The sequence below is a fragment of the Parambassis ranga genome, chromosome 12 (assembly GCF_900634625.1).
Source record: "Parambassis ranga chromosome 12, fParRan2.1, whole genome shotgun sequence".
In the NCBI taxonomy this organism is placed as follows: domain Eukaryota; kingdom Metazoa; phylum Chordata; class Actinopteri; family Ambassidae; genus Parambassis; species Parambassis ranga.
The window spans coordinates 12229870-12257588 of record NC_041032.1 but is presented as its reverse complement, the minus strand read 5'-3'; the positions used below and the strand labels follow the sequence as shown (position 1 = coordinate 12257588).

General features: G+C 39.9%; 1 protein-coding gene across 2 annotated transcripts in view; it reads right to left on the bottom strand.

Annotated features, from left to right (window-relative positions):
* Positions 1–27719, bottom strand: part of fibcd1b (fibrinogen C domain containing 1b) — a 78002-nt gene that overhangs the window by 15685 nt on the left and 34598 nt on the right. For both annotated transcript variants that reach the window (XM_028418159.1, XM_028418160.1), the window contains 2 exons: positions 22576–22712; positions 10627–10723 (listed from right to left, as the gene is read on the bottom strand). In XM_028418159.1, coding sequence (XP_028273960.1) covers positions 10627–10723; positions 22576–22712 — 234 coding nt within the window. The remainder of the gene's footprint in view (positions 1–10626; positions 10724–22575; positions 22713–27719) is intronic.

Genomic DNA, 27719 nt, shown 5'->3' with positions numbered 1-27719 from the left:
ATATTAATCTGACCCACAACAACTTTAAAAAGACAACAAATGTGTTTTTACATTACTCTGACAGTAAAGATGGTGCCTGCTTCTTGTACACGATCAAAAGTAATCCTTTGTGAACACAGTGGTGATGAAAAGACGTAAATGTCTAATGAGTCATGAAAAGGTTTGCAGATAAGTACTTCACAGTTTTGTTAAAAACTGACGTGTTCCAAGATATATAAACTGACAACTTGATTCTTAGCAGAGTTCGGGGGTTTAAATGTCACCTGCTGTAAACAACGCACAAGCCTTTGAGTATAATGCTTGCCTCCTCAGGCAGAACAAATCATCTGCTGACTAGCTCTACATAACAGAATAGACAAATGGCAAATTGTAGTGTAGGAAAAATTTTTAAAATATCCCATAATTCCTTGCAGTATAGTTACGGGGGCTATTGTGTGAAGCGGAGAGAATGAAGAGTTTTCACAGCGATGTGTGATAGGAGTTTTTTTAGAAACAATGGAAGCGACACACAGGGATGGATGGTGAGTGCCTGGTGGAATAATGAGGCCATTTATTCCCTCTAACGGGAACAGGGAGAGTTCAGGGGTAGGCTATGTAGAGCCTTCTGGAGACTTTCGAAGCTGTGACCTTCCTGCAAGGCAGCAGCCTTTATTGACTCTACAGCAGGTTCAAATCAGCTTGTTATGCACATGAAAATGTGCAGATGTAAGCACATATGCATCTTAAAGTAACACAACATGCCTAAGAAGAAAATATGTATATGTACAGGTATGATTATAGAGGTAGGATGTTTTAAATCTACCTTTTCTTAGATGTATTTTTCAGCTTGAACTCCTCTTCCTCTTTCTTTCTTTTTTTTGACAACCTATTGGATTTCCTTTCTCCTTAAGCACTTCTCTCCCTTTCTGTTATTCCACTGTGAGCCGACCTAATCGCTAACAAATCCTTGCTAATGTCAGTCATGTGTTTCCTCCTCCAGCTACCTCACCAAATTTCCACACTCATCATCTGTCCAGATTTGTTTTTTGCCTATCCTCTCATTCCTAACTGTCCAAATATGATTTCACACACCGCATAAGCATGGCTCTGCAGCCGAAATCTCAGCCGTTAAATAAGGCAGTAGCATCACCTATCTGTTAAAGACTGGAGTAATAAATCTCCCAGAGTACAATCGATCAGCAATCCATTCCTGAGTTCACTAACCCTTTGAGTGGTAAGAGGTACTGACCCTTGACCTTGCTACTATCACTATACTATTCTGCTGAGCTGAGAGAAGATGAGCAACACAGGGTTGCGGTATCTGGCAGGTTTTCAAAGATGAACCATTGATGGGGTCAAGGCACATCTGCTGCCATTGATTTTTACTTCTCTCTCTCTCTCTCAGAACAGGTATACCTGTAGTGTAATCAGTGCTGCAGTCAACATGAGGGTCATACAAAGAAAAGATTGGAATCATGAATAATATCCATGTGTATGATCAAATGTTTATCCAAACTTCTGGCCCTCATATCCACAGACTAACTAATGGAAAAAATACACAAAGAAAAGCAAAATGAGCCGTCATCCTCACGGGAACGGTGACGTTCTTTGATTCGTGCTCTCTTTGTAGATACAGTCCTCTTTAGATTTTCTACCAGCTGACAAGAATATAAATACAAGTTTCAGGATTTAGCATTGTTACAGTGGCAAGCTGTGGAGGATAAATGTGCATAAGGATGCATTTATGCACGGGTGTGTGGGAAAGAAAAAGATTAGGAGGGATGGAAGAAGAGAGAAACAGTTGCAGAAAGTATGGGCACAGACAGCAAAGAAGAAGAAGAAGAGGAAGAAGAAGAAGAAGGGGAAGAGGAAGGCTTCCAAGCTATTTGCTGCATCTTCTTTTTTTATGGCTGCTGTCCACAAGCTTTAAAGCGCATTCCTGCCACCTACTACAATAATGTAAAGAAATGGAAATGAGGGTGCTGGATTACTTTAAATTATATCAATATGATTAACATTTTAAAGCAGGATACTGGAAGGTTTGAATAATATGATGATCAGGAATATAGAAATTTACATGTTATATCCATACAGGAAACAGAAAGAAATGGTATCTTTAAGCTGTTTTGGCCCCATCACATATGGTGTCAGTCCCATTGTGTGTCGGTCCTGTGCATGTGTGCGTGTAGACAGCATGTTCTCAGCAGACAGAAGATGAATGGGCTCCCCTGCTGTGGGTGGCTCCTCTCCTTCTCTAAGCTCTGAGTAGTTCTAAAGGCTGGGAGTTAATTGCCACAGACTTTGTGCTATTTCACATTGATCTGAGGAACATGGGTAGGAAAGGAATCCTGCTACAGAAAACAGACAGACACGAGAGAGGGAGAGAAAGGGTGAGAAGAAGGCAAGAAAACAGCTAAAGGAGAGACATCAGGCATGCTTGGCATTAACACAGGCTTACCATGTGTATTTATGTGTGCTTGCAGATGGGTGTAGGAGTGTTTGTTGCTACGTTTTTCTTTTGTAGTTTCTGTGTAGTAACATTTTTTGTTATTGAACCCTTTGCTTTACATTTCTCTGATTCTGCAAACTATGACTGTTACAACTCCTCATTCTTTTCAGCTTGACCTTCTGATGTAAAGTGTCTGCCGCTTACTGAGAGGAGACAGAGTCTGCAAAACGCCCATCTCCAAATTACAGTCATCCTCCAGCCTGGTTTCCATCTGTACTCTCACTTTTGCATAAACACACCCAAACATGCAAATGTTTCATTCTTCTTGGCTCACCTTCCTCCATAATCACATGAGTCTACAATACTCTGGGAGGGCTAAGAGCTCAATTATAGCACTTGCATGTGTCCCGCTCGTTAAAGGTGAGCAGTAAAGTGGTTAACACTGCAATCTTCTGCAGAAATTCATGCAATTTCTGTGACAGACAAGAGAAAAGGCTGCAGAAGAGGGGATGGGGGCGGGGTTTGCTTTCTTGTGTCTTCTCAGTGGCAGCTGTAAGTGTATCTTTAATGAGGCAGTCAGCTGAGGAATGTTAGATCACAACAAGGCACTCGTCAGAAAGAGGACAACTTCCAGGCAGACACATGGGTCTTATTACACTGTTTCCCCACACGCACTGCTGGGGACCATCACAAAAATAGGATGATGTGGCACACTCTGGGGACACTTAGTAGAAAGAGAATCTTTAAATACTTAAGGGGGAAAATGAATCTGTTGTATGGTCTTTGGTGTAAAAAATGCAATAACAGAGAAATTATTGTTTGCAGACTGGACTATTATTTTGTTTCTCCTTTATTAAACCCATATGCTAATGACCGAAAAAGAGTCACATGCCTGAACATGATGCTTTCACGCTCTTGCTATTATTCACTGTAACAAGGACAAAAATAGCCAAACATGCAGCGTGTCCAGGTCACTGCAAATACATATTTCTGCTGTCGCTTGGTAACCCTGTATACGGGAAGTACCACAGTGCAAAAAGGAGTCTGAATAAATGATGATGTGTAATCAATAACGTGACAATGCTGTGTGAAGCCGAGCCTGCAGCTGCTTAAGGCTACACAGCAAAGCTGAATGTTATGTACAGAGTGATGGACATTGGGCAGCTGTTGTTTGGAAACACAGTGGGGGTGTGTTATCCGTTCTTTCTTGTGAAATGGACATCTCTGACTGCCAGAAATGTTCCATAGCAATGATGATATCATAAGAGTAACCACTAAGAAGAAGGGTGCCAAATTTGTTCCAAAATGTTTCTGCTTTTTCTGCCTTATTCCACAAACCCATCAATCACCCAGTATTTGTGTTTGTACACTAGTTATGCAGATGGATTGCATCTAGCCAAAATTGCCATCCCTACGTTAGATCTGTTGCTAACAACAGCACTCAGCAATCACTTCTGCTCTGAAGTCTAACTTTACTGCATTTGATTTGCATCTCTTTCAATGGAAAATGACATAAAATATCAGGAAAAACAAGGACATGATCCATAACGTTTTCATCCTCCTTTAGTTCCCGCTGCCTCAGGCAGAAGCTGTTTTTTAAAAAGGCAATTTAATAAAGCTTATTTTCAGCTCACGTCTTTTACAGCTGGCTTATTAAACAGTTGAGTAACTGTATTAGCATTCTTGTCTTAGATTAAAACAATCCATAAGGGCTACATGTGTCTCATTTTGCCTGTGGGATGGACCAGAGAAAATAGGATCGTGACAATGCGATCAGAATCTCTGCAAGAAAAAAAAGACAGAAGTGACAGAAAGCATCTGCGGGGGTAATGATAAGAAATCCTACAGGGGAAGGCTGACACCTGGTGCTTAAACAATGCCTTCCAGTCCTTTATTGTGGAGCACCACTTAGAAGGAAGGAGTTAAATAATTCAAGGTCAGGGTTAACGGGCATGTTCACTGGCTGATGATGGTGATGTCTTCATCAGTTTGCTGGACTCTTTTCCAGTGCTGTTTTAAAGCCAAGCATGGCAGCTAAAAATCACTGTGGTGTTTGGAGACCAATGTGCCTCAGGAAAAAAAGCACTGAGGTGAACACACAGATCCAAGGACGGCCATGTTCTCGTCCAGCTTCCTGTGCTCCTAGAGGTTAGCCATCCAAAGGCAGAAGACTATGACAGTTAAAGGAGGTAGTGCTGGGAGAGCAGTTACTGGAATGAGTACACTGCAACAGGGATTACTTAATTAACCAACATGTTTTGCCCAGTAGGCAAACTGCAGCCAATCCAACACAGAGTCTATGATGTGTTTTTACATGGGCCAACAGGAGAAGAACAGAAGGATACAGGCCTAAAGTTATGGCAGCAGAATGGAGCCTCACTCTCCTGTGGTTATATAAAGAGACGGATGTAAAATCACCCAATCAGGGTAAAATTCATCATGATGGAAAACGGCAGAGAGCTTTGTTGAAGGTGGGAGATGGAAATCAAAGTAAGAATGCTGAGACTGTCGGACATTTAAAGCATCACAGAGCCTGTGATGAGCTGAGGACCTAAGCCTGGTGAGGGCTTAGAATTGTTGCTTAGGGCCAAGCGACATATTATTTTAGTTTTTCATTGTAGCATCTTTTGCATGCTCTAATTCTTATAGCTGTATTTTAAATCTCAGTCAGAACATATGTTTTCTATCTGTACTAATACATCATGCTGTCACAGTGTGAGTAAGCTCAATCAGGCCCAGTTCCTCACAGTGTTTACTGAGGGCTTTGCAGAATTATTATTTTTTTGCCTGTAAGCTGAGCAAAGATGAATGATGAGAGGGTCTAAAAGCTGCATGGAGGACAGAGCAGTAAGCATCCTTTAATACTGTGTGACAGTGTTGTTGCCCAGTGGGATACTTAATATACTGTCTGGATTTGTGCAGACCCTGGCTGAGGTTTGTTCTCTGGTAAAATCCCCTGGAATAATGATTGAGAATGAGAAAGAGAGTTTGGGTGTTCTTCCTCCATACAGGCTATCCTTGCAGCACTTCACTCACACAGGCTCGAGGCTCGACGTAAACACACCGGCAAGAATAAAAGAGGAAAAAAGTCGTTGTGGTGGATAATACGGCTTACTGTTATTTAAAAGTGCCAGAAGGTAGGGATTTTATTTTCACATTGTTGTATCAATACACAAACCTTTACTGATATAAAAGAAGATTCTGACCCTTAATTTCCCTGATACACTGATTCCTGTCCACCTTCGCTTTGAATACACACACCAGGCAGATATCATACAGGTAATGTTCATGTCAGTCTGTTCCATAAATCCATAAAACCCCCATGCATATTTGATATATAGGGCCAAAAACAATCTTCCCCTGAATTGTTTGGAAATCAGGGTGCAGTGCAGCAGGGTGCTAAATGATCTTGAAAAATAGGAAAAGTGGGTCATTATTTATCACTTTCTCTTTAAGTTTGGTGCTTTTCTTAAAGATCACTGTGATTAATTTTGTATTCATAGTGACATTTGAATGTGTATTGATTACAGAAAAAAACATTATGACTAAAGACATAAAAACACCGACAACCTTTTTTTTCCTATTGTAATAAAATAACTACATGGATGACAGAAATCCAATCCAGTAGTTGTATGATATCAAATGAATATTAATTCCTTTTTTTGCTGGGAGTAACAAAAGAAGTGAATTCCATTTAGAGCTATGTATTAAACTGTTTATGCTCTACTGATTAATACAATTGAGTACAGCCAAAGAATGTTAAATGTTTCTGTTTTATTTGACTAAAACAGTCCTTCTATCAACCAAGAATCTCATTATTCCAGGGGATTTTAACAGATAACCCTCAACCAGGAATCCAGACAGTAATACGTACAATTACACCTTCATATGACTGTAGCTAAAATTACCTTCTAAACAAACAGCTAAAGTTTCTGAAAGTCACTCCTTTAATGACAGCTATCACAGGAAGAAAGGACAAAATGTCACTGGAAATCGGTTGTGCCAACTTTATAATGACATTCCATAATTCCATAAAACACGCCGGCTGAAGTGCCAACCTTTGATGATTTGTTATGTTACTTTTCTGGTACACAGGAATAAATTATAGCTGGGCAGTAGACAGACATGAAGGCAGCAGAAACGACGCGAATGTGACAACAGATAATTGTCCATCCTGTTTTATTTTACCAGCTGGATTTAAGTGCAGCTTTCAACGCTGTTCGACCGCCTATCCGGAAAAGTAGGTTAGTCTCTTTGGGAGCACATTAAACTGTTTCAGGGCCTATATTACAGGTAGACAAGCCTACATCAGCCTGTGTGACCAGGTGTCTAATAGATTTGATGGTGACAATGGAACTGTCTTGACCCACTTTTATGCTCTTTATACTTACTCCTCTGGGAGCGATTATTCAGCAGGATGTTAGTTTTTACAGTCATACACACAGTGTGCAGCATGTAGATTTTTCTGTTATGCTCAAGGGCATACATTTAACTTCCTGTACAACACAGATTATACCTGTCTGCATGTATGACATCAGTTAATGGTTTTATTTTTAACAATCTGCAGCAACGATGGTGCTTACATGGACTGCTGATGGACACATTGCCTCGTCTTGAGTGGATGATGGCACCTAATTCTTTTAAATCAGCACCAGATTTAAGAAATCGCAGCTAGCTTGTTCAATACTATTATTATTATTATTATTACGATCTGGCCTTATTGTTTAACCTAAGCAACAAAATGGAGATGACACTTCACACAATGCCAAAGGTGTTACTATAGACAGGACATCTGGACCTCACATGTAAAGACAAACTGAAACTAAGGCTACGTTCAGACTGCAGGTCTTAATGCTCAATTCAGATTTTTTGGTGAAATCCGATTTTTTGGTGTTTACAAAATAATATGCGACTGCTACCACTCTCCTGTGTGAACGGATTGCGGCCCTGAAGTGGCCCGCATGCGCAAAAAAAGGACACAACGTCACACAATGTGTGCCTGCTCCTGTGTCGCAGAATTATGATGTCTGTTGCCTTTCACTGACGCAAAAGTCAGATATATGCTGCATAGCCGTTCAGGTCGCCGTTCAGGTCGCATTGCAAAAAATCGGTTACATATCTGATTTAGGACCACATATGAAAGTGGCCTGGATCGGATATCAAAAAATCGGAATTGAGCTGTTCAGACTGTCATGACAATATCAGATACAGGTCACATTTGTGCAAAAAAAATCGGATTTGGGTCACTTTAGCCTGCAGTCTGAACGTAGCCTAAGTCTTCACATCAGATATAATGAAACTTTATATTCACCTGAAACTATAACTTCAAATTATTGTAAATCACTGTCGGCGACTGACAGTTTAGTCATAAATAGAAGAAGAGATTATTGCACTTCCTCCAAATGGAATTGTGGCTATAATTAAAATCTAGAGGCACTTTAACTAATTGACACCTTGGCTGCAAACACGAAAAATGTATTGTAAGAACCATTTACTGGCACTAAATTGAATTTAGACAATTTGCAATAACAAATGTGCTCACAGTTTCAATCCTGTGATCATTTACACACACACATTTCTCAGGAATGCAGAGAAGCTGGCCACTTTGCAGACTTTTATTGTATTTTTGCACTATAATTGTTTTTCTCTGAATGAACATCCAAATTAGCAGCGTATAAAGATTAAGAGGAGTGCGAAGGACTTCAGAGGTGGTGGGTGGTAGAAGTGAGGGATATTGGTCTAGAGAAAGTAGATGCAATGAATTTCTCTCTAGGTTAGGGGCAAGCTTGGATCCATTTTTCATTTTTGCCCTGAGGGTAATCGATGATGGGGGGTGACGAGACAACAGCACAACCTGAATGAGCAAGGGCTCTCTCAAAGGTTCAAAGTCGCCTGCTAGCTCATTCAAATTCAGTCTGCTAAATCCTGAGCTTTCCATATTCCCACCATGTTTCTACAGCATACCACAGGGACATCTAGCTGGCACTCTAACCACTTTTTTTTTTATTTTTTATTACAGGCTGCACTCTGTAATGGCCTCCGGTCGGCACAGGGACCTAGATCTCCATTAATTCACATAAGCTGTGCAAATTCTATAAACTATATACAAGCATGATTTCTGCATCCACCGTGTGGAGGTGGTGTAGCACTGAACACACAAGCAGACCCACATATCATGTTCCGGATCCGCAGTCTGGCCAATCTACATACAGTGAATTATTAAGAGTGAATATCTGATGGATGGGTAATCCGGTTCCTTTCGGAAAAGAATTTATGGCTGAGATGGCAAAGAGCTGCAGAGTCATTCAGCTCATGATCTTATTTTGGTGATGTTTTAAACATCACACGCACACACCGGCCAGTTTTGGCATTCAATGGGTTAACAGCAATAAAAAGGGATCAGCCAGAGACACACAAAATTGAACACATCCTTTACCATGTGTGACAATTAATCTAGCATGGCTGCAAAATGAGCTGCCCACAAATACTTATTAATGTCCAGAGCATTCTACGTGTGTGTGTGTGTGTGTGTGAAGGAGAGCTTTAATCTGCTGATGGGAGTGCACCTCTGTGATATGACCTTGACCATGACCAAGCATGTATGTGTGCGTGTTTTTACAGAAATAGACTTCTTCAAGCTCCACTTACTCTACTACCCTGAACACGAGCAAACTGTTACGAGAGGGTTAAGATACACAGGCTTACCCTACAGCTCATTAATACTCTGCCGCTCTGACTTTTTCAGGCCTGGTGTGTAAGTAGAATATATTTAGTGATTGTGAATGCAAGTTGGGTGAACATTTTTTTGTTTCATTAAAGGTCATAGTTTTTATTTTCGCAGCGATTTTGTCTTTGTGAGTCATCTCAGTAGCTTCAGAGTGTTGTCACCGTCACAGTTTCACTGTGTCCATTAAGCTGCAGTTACAGTATGTATGGCATAGGGTGAGTGGGAGTAGCCCTGAGGATTCTGTGATCAGTCATGTTCTCTCACCTACGAAAACCGTCCTCTTTGTTAGTTGTGTCATGCGGTTGTGTACCTCACAGGGAAGCAGCGTAGCACTGATACAAAGTGTTACACTGGCATCCAATAGAGATGCTGATTGTGTCTGTGACAACTATGATTAGATGTTGCTATGGAGTCTAACTGCTCAGCTGGTATAGTTTCTAATTTAGTCAACTCATACTGCATGCTACATTTTTTTGGCTGCCAGCTTTCACACTTAACACCTGATGTGACAATCTTGCTGTCAGACTCTTTCCTTCCTGCTATATGAACAACTGCAAAGGTGCTTTTAAACCTTTAGGGTTGTTGGAGTAATAAAAGTGAAAGAAACTCTAATTCGGAAGTGTCAAATATAATGTGGCTAACATGGAGCCACAGGAGTGACCGTGAGGGGACATGCAAGAAGAAATATATTTTAGTATGTTTAATGAGGAGTGGTGTGAAGATGAGGAATTTGGCTTCAGAAAAGTTGATAATTTCACAGTTGAATTCACTCCTTTGTTGGCATTCTTTGCCTGTCAAATTGAAGGGGAGGCTTGGACTAATGTGTCAGACTGCCAGCAAGAAATACAAGGATTGAGACAAGTGCTCTCAGAGAATAACATACAAAAAAAAAAAAGAAGAAGAAACAGACTATAAAAAAAAGAAAAATTTGTCAGGTGAAAAGTACAAATTTTTAATTTAATTGATGGGGTTTTGGCTAATGTTGTGATTCTGTTTTGCTGTACAGGAAACTCTCATGAAATGTAGGAACTTTTCCACCTTAATTACAGTAACCAGTCTTTAGTTCACTCTGTAATCTGTAATCTCTGTATAACCCTGTATAATTTACCCTTATACCATATCATAACAGATCTAATCCTGAAATGTTTTGCCATGATGTTCATATAAGACATTGTTCACCGTTCCAACCACAACAGCTGAAGCTTCCTTGGCTGCTATTTTCTCATTGGACACTGCCCAATGACTGCGGTATGAGACATGGTGTCAGTGTCATAATTTCCGCAGCTTATCTCTGTTCAAATGAGCAGCAGAGGCTGTCATTGAGTTGTTGATAAGGAGAGAGATAAACAGCTAAAATTGACATATGTGTGGAATCTGTCCATTGGTTTGTCTAGGCATGGGTCTGCAAGCCTTTGATACACATGTGTGTGAGTCATACATTGTTAAAGTGCATTCACACGCTGCCACTTACCGAGCCAGTGTTCACCAGTGATCTTGCCAAATCCCTCACGATAGGACTCCCATCCTCTGAAGAAGTTTACCGAACCATCCTCCCTGCGCTGAATCACCTGCACAGTCAAAGAGATCAGAGGTCAGATGAGACTCATCTCACGTGGTGGGTTTCTCATCCTTTGTGATGAGTCATTCCAAACCTCACTGTTGGTCGCTGAGCTCATCCAGAACTAAACTAAATGAACTCATAAATGCTTGCTCTTTCACAAATGAATAATGCAAGTGCTCTTCCGACTAAAAAGGCAATTTGTCGGAAGCTAATAAAAGGAATCCATTATATCTTGACTAACTTTGTATCATATTGCCGTGGAATCTGCATGCTTAATTGAAATCCCAGTAAAAAGCTGATATTCATAAAACAATAACACTAAAAGACACACAGAGGGAGATGCTATCTCTTTGTACAATGTACCAGAAAATTCTGTAAGGCAGTGGTGTGTGGAGGAATCAGGTGGTGTGCTTTTTATAGCAACTCTCTCAATATGAGGAAAAAAAGGGGGAAATAATAGCAGATATGCAGCTTTTTAAGCTAAATGCATGCATGTGTGAGAGTGCAGCATCTGTATCACCCAATAAAACCACCATCTATTAAAAGTGCTGACAAGTGCCAAGCATCAGGCTGAAGATGAAGGCAAATTGGAAATGTGCGCCTGAACAGGAAATGCATACAGATGGAAAAATAGTCTAAGACTCACTGTTGGAAGCCTGTGCTAATGTGGAAATGACAAAGGAAATTCCCTAAGACAGTTTATATTCAGCGTGACTAATCCCCCCAACATACCGCCAGATACCAGATGGCACCGACAGCCATATTTGCTTTTAACATCCGCACAGAGAAAACAAAACAAAACAGAAAAAAACAGCAGATCAATGGCAAATTTTCATCCTAATCATCTGCACCCTCATAGCTGCCTTCATCACCACCATCTTAAACATCATTACTGTATCATCATCACTTATCAACATCATCTGGCAGTTGTAGGGATTTCTCTCCTCTGACTAAAAGAAGCAAAATTCCTGAGATTGATTTCTACTCTTAATGCTGTGGTGATTTGTTATTACATTTTCTTCCTGTGTGTCAAAAGCTAGTGCTGATGTGTGATTTATTTATTTATTGGACAACAATAACAGTTTATTTACAATAAGAAAAATAGGAAAATCTTTACTTATGTCTTGTGTATTGTGTATTTGTCATGGAGGTTTTTGATAACAATGAATCTGTAGCACAGAGGAATAATTGGCTACATGGATTCATTTAATGTGGAGCTTATTGAAAGTAATTGAAAAACACAAATACTTCTTTAGCCTCTTGCATTTATCATAATTTAATTTCATCTTTTAAATTGTGATGGCTGTAGCCTATATAGCTTATAGACTCAACTCTAAACACAGATACAAAGGGAATTGTGTGAGCTGTTGCATAAGGCCGCTCACAGACTTTGCTCTATTTGTGCATCAGACCATTAGATGTGGGATCGTGTCCCAGATATATGTGATGATGACAGTGATTATACTTATTAGCCTTCTCAAGATGACGCTAAAATCCATCCTTATAATTTGACTCCCTATGGGTAAAGAGGGTGACTGAATGGTACTAACATCAGTCCAGTGTTATTTATGTTCAAAATAAACTTGACGCTTGAGGTTGTTTACTATTTTCTGTTTTTAATCTAACAGAAACTGTCAACTCTCAGTTAATTATGAGCCACGTCTGAGCTGTCTTCTTAGCATCTTAGCCTCTAAGTGTGCTTTTTTTTGTAATTCAGAGGGATATGTATCGGGTGTCTACCATGCAGTGAAATATAGATGCAACAGAAATTCAATTTTATTTTATTTTTTTTTACTTTGACATTGAAAGTGAAGTTGAAGACCAACACATGTCTAACTGCCCAAACACTGTCTGGTGTAATCATATCTCTAATTCGAACACAGGCTTAGAGTGTAGCTTATTTTCACATTCCAACTGTGTCCAACAGCTGACAGCACAGACGGAGTGATTGCAACTACACTGCAATCCAGTCTGAATATTGTAACCCATATTGTAAGCTATGCTGACATGGTTTCCTGCCTGCTATACTGAATGAGGATGGATTACATGAATTATGATTTTCAGTCACTTTGAAAATACTCATAGTCAAACACATTCAGTTCAACATCAATGAATGGCAGTGGTGTCCTTATTGAAGTGGTCACAGAACCTTGGGGAAAAGGCAGTGGAATTATAAACATTGTAGCAAATGTGCCATGATTGTATTGCTCCAATGTTAGCATGGACTGTGAGGAAACCTGTCACAACCCTCCTGTTCCCCCCTCTATCGTACATCATATGTCTTCTGCCTTTTCTCTGCCTTAGTGACTCTACACCAGGCTTCCTGCCCAACCTTGGCCCAACTCTCTAGTCCCCCCCCCTTCATTGTAACTCAATTGTAAAGCCACTGGAACAATTAAACCATCAAATTTTAACACCTTCAGGCAGAGTAAATGACACTGACGCTACCATTTCTCCTTGAAATAATGGTTTTCCCGCCCCCTTATCTTACTCTCTGCTTCCTCTTCCCTACAGTCAAATTAGCTGAAATAAAGACTACAAATTGATAATGCTTTGTTAAAATTGAGGTAGAGGATTTTCTTTTAATCCATCCCTAATTGTTTTTCCTGTCTCCCCAGGCAGTTAGTGTATTAACACGGGTTTACAAGGCAGGAAATTAGAACAGAACTGCACCCTTCAACCTCTCACAAAACATTATTATTATTATTTAAAATCACACCAAAGAAAGTCAGAGACACACAGCAGGCAGCCTTTATGAAAAAAGATTTTAAGATATCTAAAGCCTTCAATTGTCATTTAGATCACTTGCAGACTTTCAAAGAAAAGCATCGCCCCCTCTGTCACATGTCTGAAAAAGCAGAACCTGTCTGGATGCATATATACTGCACTGTAAACCCTGAAAGGAGGAAGAGGATGAATAAAGAGTTCACTCTCACTCCATCGCTGCTCCACTGATGCAGATAGACCTCATCTACTTTTTCCACAAACAAGCATAAAAAAGTTTTTGCTCTTTAATTTTGGTTGCTCATGTATTGAAGGTCAGTACACATCCTTGAAGCAGGTTTTGGTGTCTGAGCTGACCTTTCCTGCTAGCATCGTGATTTAAGGGATGTGTTCAGACAGAAAATCCTGATGCTGGTGTTCTGCTGGAGTAGTTTCCTGCTGGAGTGAGAAGCTGGCAGGAATTCACTTGAAGCAGTGCTCTACAGGTTAACCAATAACCACTTCACTTCCTATTAGGGGTTAACACTCTCATTTTGCCATGCCTCCATTAACACTCTCATTTTGCCATGTGTTCTTGTAAGACTGGAGAGCACATCAGAGGTTTAATTGCATGTTAAACCTGAAAGTCAGACTCAGTGTGTGTGTGTGTTCCTCTGACATAAAGCTTTGACTCATCATTTTTTCAAACATGCTTCAAGAGGAAAAGCAGTGAGCCCATGCAACTGGTCAGACAATAAATATAGTCAATGCATACCTAAATGTGTGACTATAGGTCCATGCGTACTTGTGCATGTTTATATATTAGGTTCAATTTCATGTGATTACCCATACATACGCATATGGGTGACAGACGTGCTGAAACTCTCTGGCAGCAGGCAGAGAAGTAGATGCAAAGGTTGAATGTTATATGCTTCTTCTCTCTATGCATTACGTGTAGGTGGAGAATACACACACAGAGAAACATAAACGCAGTTTCCTCTGGGATGCAGCGTAACATCCCGACTGACAAATCCTCACACGCAAGGTCTGGCTGCAGGGCTGTACCTGACATCAAAGTTGTTTCTGTCAAGGTCAGACACTGCACTTGTTCTGTGTGGGTGTGTGGCGGGCAATGCGCTGGCCATACTGAGAACTGAGAGCTGCAGTTGTGACACAGCGGCCATTTTATTAAAGGGGTCGAGAGAGAGGATCCAGTGGTTCACATAACGAGAACACAACCATCTAAAATCTGTGTGGAAAAAATCGATAGTGACTGCAGCCTGTTCATATTGATATACTGGAGGAAAATCTATGTTAATGGCTTTTGGAGCCCAAAGCTGTTATATGTACTGTCTACCAAACTTTGCAAATGCTTTCCATTATGTAAAGTATCGCTTTTGCTTATTTGAGAAAAATAAGAGACATCATGAATAATGTGTAGGTGGAAAATCCATAATTAAACTGATGTTTATGTCTGTTTTTTGCATTTTAAGATAATGTGCCGACCTTCCATAGCAGTTAATTGCTTATTATTAAGGCTCAACTCACACTTAAGAAAATCTTCATTATATCATTGTTATTTACAGCACAGGCATTCACGTCAATGGGTGACATCCAACAATGTTGATCCTTCTACTTAAACTTTAAATCTGTGGGAGAGCTGTAAAGTGGTTCTTAGTGCACTCAGAGGTATTTCTCAATCCTCTAGTGTTAGGCTGACTTGTGGGGTACCTCAGGGGTCAGTTCTGGGACCACTTTTACTAGCAATTGATGTGCTGCCCCTTGATGAAGGTTTCTGCAGACATATCGTTAGGCTTTTATGCTGATGACACACATTTGTTTGTTAAGCACTTTGATCCTGACCCCATAAAGACACATAGTGATTACATTTGTAACCTCAAAAGCTGGATAGCACAGAATTTCCTCCATCTTAACATGAACAAGACTGAGGGTTCACATTTAGCATGTACGTAAATCTCTCAACACATTAGCCTACTCCTGTTTTAGCAATGCTATACCTTTTGTTCTTCAAAAATGTGAGGTCTGCATTTAAGGACTGACTCTACTAGCAACTTTTCAAATAAAACAAAACAAAACAAAAAACCTTCACAGGGAGTTTGAGCATACATAAATCGCTTCAACACACAAACATGGAAGCAAAAGGCCAAGCAGCGTTAACAAGCAAATCTCCAATCCTTAACGACCATCTCACCCAACACTTGCTTAGGGGCTATTGCACTGGCATGATCACATTAAGCTCCCTGTAATCTCCACAGTAGATGAAGGCTACTTAACAAGATGCCTTAAGCTCTTCAGCAGGCTTTCTGTCAACTACTGGGAGCCCGCAGCGTGCACAGACGGACACCCTGACTGACAGACCAGAACACAGGAAAGAAACAACACAAACACTCCAAAAGCTGATTCTGGGAGATTTACAATCTGGCATGTGATTCAGTGGAAAATAGGAAATGTGCCAATAGCTTGTTAGCTCCTGGCATACACACACTGTGAGCACACTATGGTATATGTTCAGTGTTTTGGCAACAGATGTCTCTTGCTGATGCTCTGTACCTACAGTTAATCTGTAACATCATCCACAGGGTCAATAATACATAGGCTTAGTACAGAGGAAAGAGATTAAAAATGAAGCAAACTTTGATGCTAATGAAATTAGCTTTAAAAGCCAGCTCATACCTCTTTTCATAGACTGAAGACAGATCAGAACAGACTGCTAACAATTTGATTACATTGTTAAGAATATTGATGATATGGTGACAAATTCAACACTGTCTGATGAAAGCACTCATAAATCCACAGCAGTCGGCACAATTGCTATCTTCAAAGAGGCCTGCAAACATCTGTTGTTGAATGTTTTATAATCCTATCAGAAAGACAGATGTGCTCCGAACACAGCAGCAGCAAACGAGAGCAGAAGGAGAAACACAATCCACAAACAGTCTCTCTCTCTCTCTTACACACACGCGCAGACATAATTTCTGCATTTACATGTAGCCTACTTAAGTAAAAAAGAAAAAAAAAAGATTATTCTTGGCTTTCAGCACTAACCTGATTTCATTCTGAAACATACAAACAAGAAATCTTTTTGGTTTAAGAGATTAAAAGAAACTGGGTTAACACAGGTAGATTTCTGCTAAGGCTTGTAAACATTCTTTTAAAATCTCTGCATGGGCGAAGACCCAAGGCGGTACAGGACTTTAGGACTTAGCATCACAGTGGTGCCAAGATTAAAAATAAGATAAAATTGATTTATTACATCCAAAACAAAACAGCCTCCAACTGAAATAAAACTCCTTTACCTCTTTACAGATGACAGCAGGAACTGTATGGACTTTAACAATGTGTTGCAGTGTTGGGAAGAATACTTTTAAAAAGTATTCAGTTACTGAATACAGATTACATGCCTTAAAACATAATTTGTAATGTATTCCGTTACATTACTCAATCTGAGTAACATATTCTGAATACTTGGATTACTCACACATTGAATTGCATTTTAAGTGATTAAGTGCAACAATCAGCCCCTGCTTACTACGAAGGACCCTATAAAACATTCAAGAGAAAATGTCCAGATTGTTCCAGCTGACTGCATTCAGTGTTATTAGTTATTCTAGAGAATACAGAACGTAATTATGTCAGAATAATATATTTTTTAAACATAACCTAAAGTCATTTTACACAAAAAAATAGTTGAATACGTACATAAATTTTCATATTACCACATATAAAACTACCTGACTGCAAGCGACATTACTTAATGTCTTACTTAAGTGTTAATCAAATGACACTGACAGGGTACCGTCATCATGACTGAGAAGCATTAAGCACGCAGCGCTTCATCCTCATCCCCAGACTCTGACCTCCATCAGTCCGGCTGCTCTGTCCTCTCTGTTCTCTCTGTCCCCTGCTTCATGCAGCTCTCTGTCCAGTTTGCCGACATGAACCAAAAACTTTAGCTTTGATCAAAGATGTTGTATTGGCGGTAACAGCTCTCACTCCAATGACTATTCACCGTCATACACACGTATATGACCACACAATGAGACAAGTGATCAAAAGAGTCAGACATCTGCTGTAAAGAAGATCTTTGTTGTAAGAAGACGATGATTTTTATGTGACTTGTTTCATCCATCAGAGTGAATAAACATGTGGAAGTACTGTCATGTAATCCACTGATTTTAACAATGTAACTGTATTCTGATTACCATCTCTTTAGACTGTAACTGTAATGGAATACAGTTACTATTTTTTTGTATTCTAATTACATAACATCGGTACATGTAATCCGTTACTCCCCAACACTGATGACAGGTAGCAGCTAAATGCTAATATGATACAATAAACAATACATTAGCTTTGCACACTAGCAGATAATGTATTTTGCACAAGCAACTGCCATGTCAACATAACCACAGCTAAATGTTGGTAAGTGCTGCACGTACGATTGATTTAATGAGATAAGCTGAGAAGCTTTCACTGGTGTTGACGCATGAAGCGAGCATCTAGTCAGAGGTTGATTAACTTTTGAACTGTTTAACAAGCACTGAAATTGCTGTTATTGCGGTACTTCCATAAATGACAGAAAAGGTGTGTGTAGTAATCCGATTACTTATCAGCTACAGTCATGTTCATCAACAACCTTTTCACAGTGACATGTTTCTTTCACGTAGACATAGGCATAATGTGGGTGCTCAGACTCCTGTGTGTGTGCCTTCACATGTTACAGAGATAGAATCAGTGAATGTTCCTGCAGCAGTCCTCACACAGCTGTCTAACCTTTCTTCACATAACCTGCACCCAGCCAGCCCCAGCTAATGGCACTGATATCTAAAACGTCTGACACCAGCAGTGATAATGCTGCCAGCGCACACACCTCATGCTCGCTCTCTTTGCACCACTGCGCTATCTTCTCATACCAGTCATAAAGGGAACAAACAGATGTCTGCTTCCTTTTGTTAGAACAGTAAATAAGGAAAAAATTAGATCATTTTTTTTAAACAAAAGTTGAAATTGTACTCAAATTTCTTACCTTGCAAAACATTTCTAGATAAGACACAACTGCAGAAGCATCCATCCTGGACTTCTTTTTTTTTTTTCAAACTAATAAACTATGAAATATTGAAGACGCACTGAGTGACACAGAGATAGCGCAGAGCCTATATAGTGTACACTCTGAAATGCTCAAAAGGCACTCCAAGCCTCTAAAGGAGTGACACAACATGCACACAATCGTACATTCAATCTCAAACTTTTACATTTCAGTTCTTAGCTGGATTGAATATTTGAGTGTGATTGCAGTGCTTCTGATAAAAGCACCATTTGATAATGCAGGCCCACACTGCACTCTGATATATCTACTCTCATTCATTATTTATGCTGCGGTCATTTTTAGTCCCTTCCTTTTAACAAATAAAATAGTAATAATAGAAGACATTACCCTAAGCCGTGAGGCTGTATTTAAATGGCATTTGAAATCTCCTTTTGCTGAAACAGGTAGCAACCATGGCCCAGAGGATTACTTTAGCAAGGGCTTTGTGGATGTACATATTTTAGTATTTGTGTCTGGCTGACAGGGCCTGTAAGCACACTTTCTGTTATATGTACACACGTATGTATGATTATTTGTACAGGATTGGTTGCAGATTGTTGAAGTGTGTTGGGGGGTTGGGAGGCCAAGTAATGACAGCTCTTTTCTGTTATGTCCTATCTGCCCTCATCCACTCCTACCTCCATGGTCCAGCAGGCTCCAGGGCATGAGTTATAGCAGTGGAGAAATACTGACCAATTTCCTCTGACAACCATTCACAGCAACCTGTAGTAATCTCCTCTCCTCTCCTCTCCTCTCCTCTCCTCTCCTCTCCTCACAAAGGACTCTCAGTAGCTACAGCTCATCAAACACAGACTTGTTTTCCTCACAGTTATGCTTATTTTTCTGCCTTCGTCACTTAAAGATAAGGGAATAACATCATATGTGACCTATGAGTCATTATGCTGCAGTATCCCTGCATCCATACAGTGAGGAAACCTCAGCATGCTATACTCATTACTGTATATTTGTGTTTCTCATCCCGCATTTCCCTCCCTGTCTTTCGATCTCTAAAGGAACCTGACAGGTGCGGTGCATTGTCATCTTCTTTCTCTGAACCTTGAGAGGAAACAGCTTACTATTTAACCCATTCAGCAACACTGAATGTTAAGGTAAAGCTGTCATTTATATAAACATTAGACACTGAGCAATCTGTAATTGTGTAGAAAAGTATTATCCTAAGTGAACCTGGTTTTAAAAGCTAATGTCTCATTCATAAAAAGTTAATGGGATTTGTGGGTGGTTATGTTGGGTGGATTTTGACTGTTGTGTGAATCATGCATGGCTTTATGGAAAATAGTTTCTTTGATCGTGTTGCCTTTTGCAATTGGTCTGAAAAACTGGTGACATTTCCTTAGAATTCAAGCAAAGCTAACTGGGTCTGAACATTAACATGAAAAAAACGCTTTAGGCATTACAAGACAGGTTATCATTGACTGATACTACACTGAAATCTAGAGCTACTACTGCATTATCTCCAAGGCTCCCATTTCACTGCACATACAACAGAACAAAGAGATGCTGTTCAGAGTAAAGATGTTTCAAAATTAGAGAAAAAAAAATGTAATTGCTGTTCACCTGCTGTGTTTTTTCCCTTATATCTCACCTCCTCTTTCACTGCCTATCAGGTTTCGATGATCTCCTCTTTGTCTCTCTCTCGAGTCCTCTGTTCCCTCTAAGTAACCTGCTCATATCTCAGTCTGTCTGCAGCCTCTGCAATGGTGCTACACTGTGTCAAAGTATGCTAATGAGGTGGCAGCATATGGCTCATTCCTTATTTAAGCTCTGCTGTCAGACAGACAGTAAGCCACTCAACACACCAAGCATCCAGTCTCCCCTACCTGTCCCTGCTGGATCCCACCACGCTGATCTCTTAATGAGGCTCAAGCGTTATCACAATCAGCTCAACACACCAGGCCGGATCAGTAACTGCTGTATTATCACTTCGATCTGAGCTGTGTGTAAATCCTGTTACAGGTACAATGATGCAAAGACTGTTACTTGGTGCATCTTTGAAACGGGTGGAGTTAAACTGTGATGATATGACTCTGATATGAAAGAACAAATAACTTCTGTGTAGGTGTACTCACTTTGTAGACACACACACACACACACACACACACACACACACACACTAACATTTACTCACTGACAGGCTGGTATGTAGCTCCATTCCATCATGCTGCGGTAAGCACTCTGTCACTCTGACAGTCTCACTTTATTTGATGATAGGAGGGTATGACCTTGCCTATCTCACACAGTTAGTCAACGATTTACAAGTGCATGAACACACACACACACACACACACCAAATTCACCGCTGGTGTCTTGAGCTGAAGTTTGAAATGTGTTTTTAGTGCAAAGTAAACTAAGGCAGGGATAATCCTGCCTTTATAGGATAGGACATATTTTAAGCTATATTTGGCTTTGCTATGCTTCTTTTTCTTTCCATGATTAGGCTTGACAATGCATGTAATTATTGCAGAAGTACTCCTGCTTGCAGTAGTGGAAATTACAGTTGAATATATATTTGCATGTGGCTGCAGACAGAGATTCCTAGAAGAGTTGTTTACAGGTTTGAGAGATCATTCTTTTTTTAAAAGAAAATATGGAGACATGTTCACACCTTTATATTTTCACACATTCAAAGAGAGAAGAGTGCCCAAATTATCCAACGACATGTTGTCAACAGGAGAGCATCATGCCTATTTACTTGAAAAATACCACGTTTGGTTTATTTTAACGAGTGAATCAAGTGATAAAACCATTATGCATGGGTAGAAACAATTTTCCCTAAACTTAAATTTAGTAGTTTTGACGTCTTACCTCAATATAACAAACAAACAAAAGTAATAATGAATGAAGTAGGTGTTAGAATAACAATCTAACCTAACTTCTTCATTCACTCTTTCTCCAAACTTTGCTGGCCTTCAATATATCTATTCATCACAACAACAATCGAATATGTTATTAACTATCACCAGTTATATTTTTGTGTGGGACAGACTGAGAAGGAGACTTGTGATGGATTTCTGTAGCTGAATTTGAAGTGTTACAAGGCCTTAGTTCTCTATTAAGAACTGTTCTGTGTTCCCTGAGGACTAGCACAGTACACTTCAGAACAAAGGGAAATAAATGGCTCTAACCAGTAGGATGGTGTGTGCGTGTGTGCGTATGTGTGTGTGTGTGTGTGTGTGTGTAAAATACATCTAAACTACACTTCCAAATATAACTTCAAACAGCTCCGTGTCAGTGTTTGTTCACCTCGCTGTCTCTCATTCCCCATAGACTCAGTGCTTCCAGTATATAGTCTCACTTAAACAGCGATGTTTACTCTAGCAAGGCCAAAATATTATTAGAGGACAGGCAAGTGAGATTTACTAACTAAGGTCAGAAATGTGTGGACGACACTATTGTGGAAACGGTTTGAAAATGCATGGACAAATTGGTTTACAGACATGTTTCCTGCACGTCATGCTATCTTTATATCTGGAAAGACAGCTCAGCATCAGCAGACAAACTGGATCACAGCGAGTTTCTTAAGTCTCCATCATTGATGTAATGGTACCATTTACCTAGCCTGCTAAACACAAAGTATCACCATTATTCACCCGATGTGTCGCGCTGTGTCGCACAGTACCGTCTAGCTTTTGGTGATCTTGCGTACTGCTTTCTAATGAGTCCACTTGAAACTTAAGATCTCCTCAGTCGGTGTTAAAACTTTGATGTGACAGTTTTAAATTCATGCATGAAATTCCTCAGTACAACTGTAGTCACAGCAGGCGCTGAGAAAAAAGGATGAACAACTTTCTGTAGCGATATTTGTGGAAAAAGATGCATGCTCAGTAAATCATTCTTATTTTGGGGATGTTTGAAAGCAGATTTGTAAAAAAAAATGCCATCAATTCCTTTCATGTTGATTATAACCCCCCTCTATAAATGCAGCATCTGAGTAAATGTTTCTACTTTAGGGAAATGCACATGCAGCTTAAGAGCTTTGTGGGAGTACGTGTGTGTCTGTAACACACTGTGTGTGTTTCCCTCTGACTCACCGTCCAGCCTCCTCCGTCTGTGGTCATGTCACAGTAGACCTGGAAGCCTGCCGGGTGGTGAACAGGAAACACAGAATAGATACCATCTTCTCTCTGGCCGCTGGCGTACAGATCACCACAGTCACGTGGACGTGAGCCTGGGGAAAGGTGAGAATATGGAGAGGTTAAAGACACGACTACCAACACATTGTAGAGAACTAACCGCCAGGTATTGTGTTGGAAAGGTACTTGCTGAAGCAGCCGGCCCTGAACTGTACAACTGAATTAAGAGCACTTTGTACCAAAACACAGGATACAACAGTGTCTACTCTAACCTCAGACCACCATAAGAGAAGCAAAAAGAAGCGATTGTTTTTATGTTTCTAAAGACATAGAAAAGTTCTAAATGACTGCATTTCTACAATATTATGTCATCAAAACCCCTGAAAGGACTCTGTAGGGAACCTTGGGACCTACAGAGGACTGACTCGCTCATTCAGAGAACTTTCAAGGACCCAGGACAATGGCAAAAATGTTAATGACGCACAGTTGTACACTTATTACACTGCACTGGCGCCAGTCGTCTGAAGGATCTAACTAATGAAAGGAGAAAGAATGCCTGAAAAACATCCGTGTTAACTATGCATTTTGATCATTAGCTCATTTGTGTGCTGGACAAGCGTCTGATTTGTCTGATGTCCATAGAAAGTCAAGTGAGAAAGCAAAAAGAAAGAAAAGGCAGTGTATCTGTACAGAAACAACAGCAACCCCTCCTCCAGAGAAATGTACAAATTGTACCTTTTAAATAAATTATGTCCAATATGGATTGCAAAGGGACAGAGTGCACTTGTACACTTGTCACACTCTTTCCTCTGTTTGCATCCAGGCACTAGTGAGCGAAGCACATAAACACAGGAATCTGACAGAACAATTCTGGTCCAATGTTGTGAAGTTTTTTTAGGTTATGCAATCTTCATTTTCCAAATGAAAAAAAAGCTCTTGTAAAAGCGATGAGAAGGTTGAGAACTGAGAGAGAGAAAAGATAGAAGATGAGATGGAGGGTAATAAATTACACAATGGGACAACAGTATGACACAGACAGAAATGTGACAAAGAGGGAAGTGGGTCAAAATGAAGAAGACCTGAGGAATACCACAGAAGAAGAAGAAACCTGAAGAAGTTAGAGAAGAGGGAAAGTAAATATTCGAATGACAAAAGTCGGGAAAAGAATCAGAAAGTGTGGAGAGTATATAAGCAGCAGAATCCAGGAAGAGTTTGTGAAGCAAAGAAGTGACAGTGACAGAGAGAGCTTGTAAGCTACAGCGGAGCAGAACAGTGGCACCCTTGTCTGTGACTGAGAAACCAGTCATACACAAGGGATACAAAATCTATTCCCCAGGAAGCCAAAGAGGAACTCTGTGATGAGGACAGCGTCATAGATTATGCATGCCAGCCTTCATCGGGTCAAACCCTGAATTTGAAAGAGCCATGAGAGTCCTTAAAAAGGCCAAATGAGACACACACACACACACACACACGATACGTTAATGTTTGCTCTCCCCGAAGCTTTTGCATTTCCCCTTGTAAGCCTCGGCTAATAGGCTCCAAGTTTTATCATCTTCACACATAAATGGAAACATTTCCGCCTTCTTTTTTTAAAGTGAACCGAAGTCGGTCCATGAGACTTTAAAAAAAAGAGACCATAATCATTATTTAAGAATTTGCTCCTCTAACAAAGTTTTTCAGCTTAATGATCCCTTACAGCTTTTCTTCGAAATTTTCTTTCAAGGACCTTCTTCATTGATCACACTAATGCTCCAGGTCCACTTTAACTTGCCTTGCTTCACAACGTCTAAGTTCAGCTAAGTTCAGTTCAGTTAATACAGCAGTGTGAATGGAGGAGCCCCGTGCTCTTGAAAGCAGAGACTTGTTAGTGACTGCTATCTTGGCCTGCCAAAGGAAGCACGGTTGAGTTTTTTTTCTTATTAATAATAAAAGAAAAATGCAATCTGCAAAGATGCTAATGAATAAGCTGCTAATGTGCAGAAATATGGGCACGCTGTAGGTGAGACTTTTTTATTTGGGTTTTTATTACCCAATCCTTTGCCTGCAAACATGTTCTGTCATTAAATTAGTCTTTCTGTTTCTGGCTTAAGACATTTTCTTCCACTCATTTGTGTAATTTACACACACACATAAACAGCAGGTTAATTCTACCCACAGGTATCACAACATGTTGCTGTTCTGTCTGGAATACATCTAGTTTTAGTCAAAGGTTGGATGGATTTGTCTGACCCTCGATTGATGACATTTCAGACAGCTATCTTTTTTAAAGTATTTTCACACTTTCTATGAAATAGGCTCACTTTAAAACACGTTTGTTTTTTATGTTATTACACAGTCTTAAAGTTTACCTTAGTTTATCCTATTTCTTTGATGTCTTAGGGCCAAACATGTGTTTAAAACGAAAAAAAATCTAATATGCATGTTCATAGTGTTGTACAAACATTTGAATTTTAATGACTATTTAATGCCAGGGAGCTGTTTTATTTTCAAAACTACCTTTTTGCTGAATGTCCACATGTCAATGCTCTGACTTTTTTTTCTAATTCTATAAATAAGAACTTCCTAAAACAGCAGGATTGTTCTGTTAGTTTGATTTATTATGGAGCGACTAACTCCGACGAGCCCAGTGTTTACATGATTGTTTCCGACCACAAATTATGTCCTGCGTCTAACCTTTATTTATCTTTGGCCTTTTCTCTTTTGTATTAAAGCGCATTACTAGTAAAGTTTATATGACAGCAAGAGTAAAAAAAATAATGAAAGAACAGTACTTCCGCTCACATGCTTACTGCTGCTTACACTGCAACAGTTCAGCAAAGTCAAGCAGTCCACAGGCTGAAAAGAAGGACTCCTACTGTGGTTTCATCCAACTCAGAAAACCCTGCTGCCATCGGAGCAGAGAGGGGCTTCGCTGCTGTCAGGTTTGGATTCACATAACTTTGAAAATCTAATATGTTCTTTTGGGAATCCAAAGCAAACAGTGCAGAGATGAATTCTTCAAATATTCACAGGCACAGTGGGACACACAGGCAGGGAAAGATATTCAAGGGTGAGCCCATATACTGCATGTAAGTTCCTCATATGTAGCATACAATGTTATTTATTTGTTTGTTTGTGCGCCAGGGTGACCAGTTGATGCAGCAGATACCCAAGGATGAGACGGAATTACAAATCAATAGCAACATGTCAGCGCATGGGGCACTTTCTGTAGCACAGATATCCAAAGTCAAACCCTAATTGTAGAGGGTAGTGTGTAGATGTACAGATTTCTGGAGCTTCTCTAGCTGCTCCTGAGTTCACAGTAGACATCTCTGGTGAAATGTGGAGCATTCGACAGAAGCACTGATTTGCCACTGGCTGCTTTGTTTTTAGCTTGTCCTGACAGCAGCTCTGAGGAGCAGAGTGCATGTAAATCTGAGTACGAAGTGCACACACGCATACTTACACATCTAAACCTTATTTACACCAATTCCAAACTTACTGCTTTAGTAATTTATGGCATACTCTATTTCTTTAGTGACCACAAAGATCAGCTGGGTGCCACATTATTAGTCTGTGCAAAACAGAACGAGCAGATGGAGTCAGAGCGGCGCCTTGGTAATGACCAATCACAGCACCTCTGCACCACTTCAAAAGAAGCAACAGATCAAATATGGGTCTACAATAAACATACATCCATATGCAAAATATCACTCTAAATTTAACCGGAAAAACAAGAAACAAAATGAAAATATTCCACTCAAACTGAAGAGCATTGTCTTCTTTTATTACCTCTCACCACTGTGTGCTCAGAAATGTCCTGCTTTTGACTTCACTTTCCAGCATGCTGCTGGGAACTTTGCCATTGCAGAAATGATATGGGTATAATGGATCCATGCTACTAAGGCTGATATGGGTGCCCTATCCTTTACCCTAGTCCTCATTCTGTCCCAGAGTTTGTCGGAGTAAGACACTGCTAAAATGGAGATGGATGGAGCCACCACACTGAGCTGTCACAAACGTTTCAACCTCCTCCTGGTCAAACATCACTTGTTTTCTGTTTACTGTTGGATGCAGACATGCTGATTGTGGACAACATTGTGGCAATTTGTTTTGGCCCAATTTAACCCGTTTCACATGTCTGTAAGTAAGAGGTTTTTATTTTTGCAAAACCTTGATGGGGATCAGATGTCGTTGTCAAGAGTGCTGCGGTACTCCATATAATTTTTAGCCATGGTGGCCGGGTAAAGTGACAATCAGAATAATATTTAGCTCCACACTCTGACCAATCATCGCAGGATTTAAATAATTCATGAAGTCGCTGCTGTACCATTCTCACAAATTACACACAGCCACTCTGAAATCAGCAACTACAGATGAAACGCACATATCTTCTCCTTGCCACAGAGTGATGACTACAGGCATTTAATAAATTGCATAGGAAAACCCTGCAAGCTGCTGTAGACTGCCTGCTCATCAAGCACTCATCAATCAGTATTGATTCCTTTGGAACACTGGGTCATGCTACAAGATGATATTATATGTAAGAACCTTCCTCAATCAAAACATAATTGTATATTGATGTATATAAATATAAATAAATATATATAATATAAAAAGAAGAAATAGTTTTTTATGTACTCTCAGGAAAAATAGACTGATGCCCATGGAGAAAGGAGCATAAAAAAGTAAAGCAGCATCATGTTTCTGAGAGCAGTGCAGCTGAGAAGCTCCATCCATGGTGCGGCAGCTTTGAACAGATTGATCAGCTAGACTGATTTGTTGTAAACACTTTTCAGGTTGCTATGAAACTATTAATCTGAAACATATCCAATAGAATCACTGGGTTTTAATGATCTACTTGTAAAATGGTTCTTAGAGTTTAATTGTTTCAATCATGTTTATATATTGTCCTCTATCCTGTCAGGGGAATTTTATCAACAGTAAGGATAAAGTGGGTAAAATGTCTACTGTCATATATTACAGTGCATTAGTATTGGCTGAGGTGGAGCCTTTGAATCATTGCCAAATACGGCACCAAGGAAAGCAAAGAAACGAATGGTGAATAAAATGCTTCTGTCTGTTACCTGCAGGAACACATACATGGGGAATTCTTCACA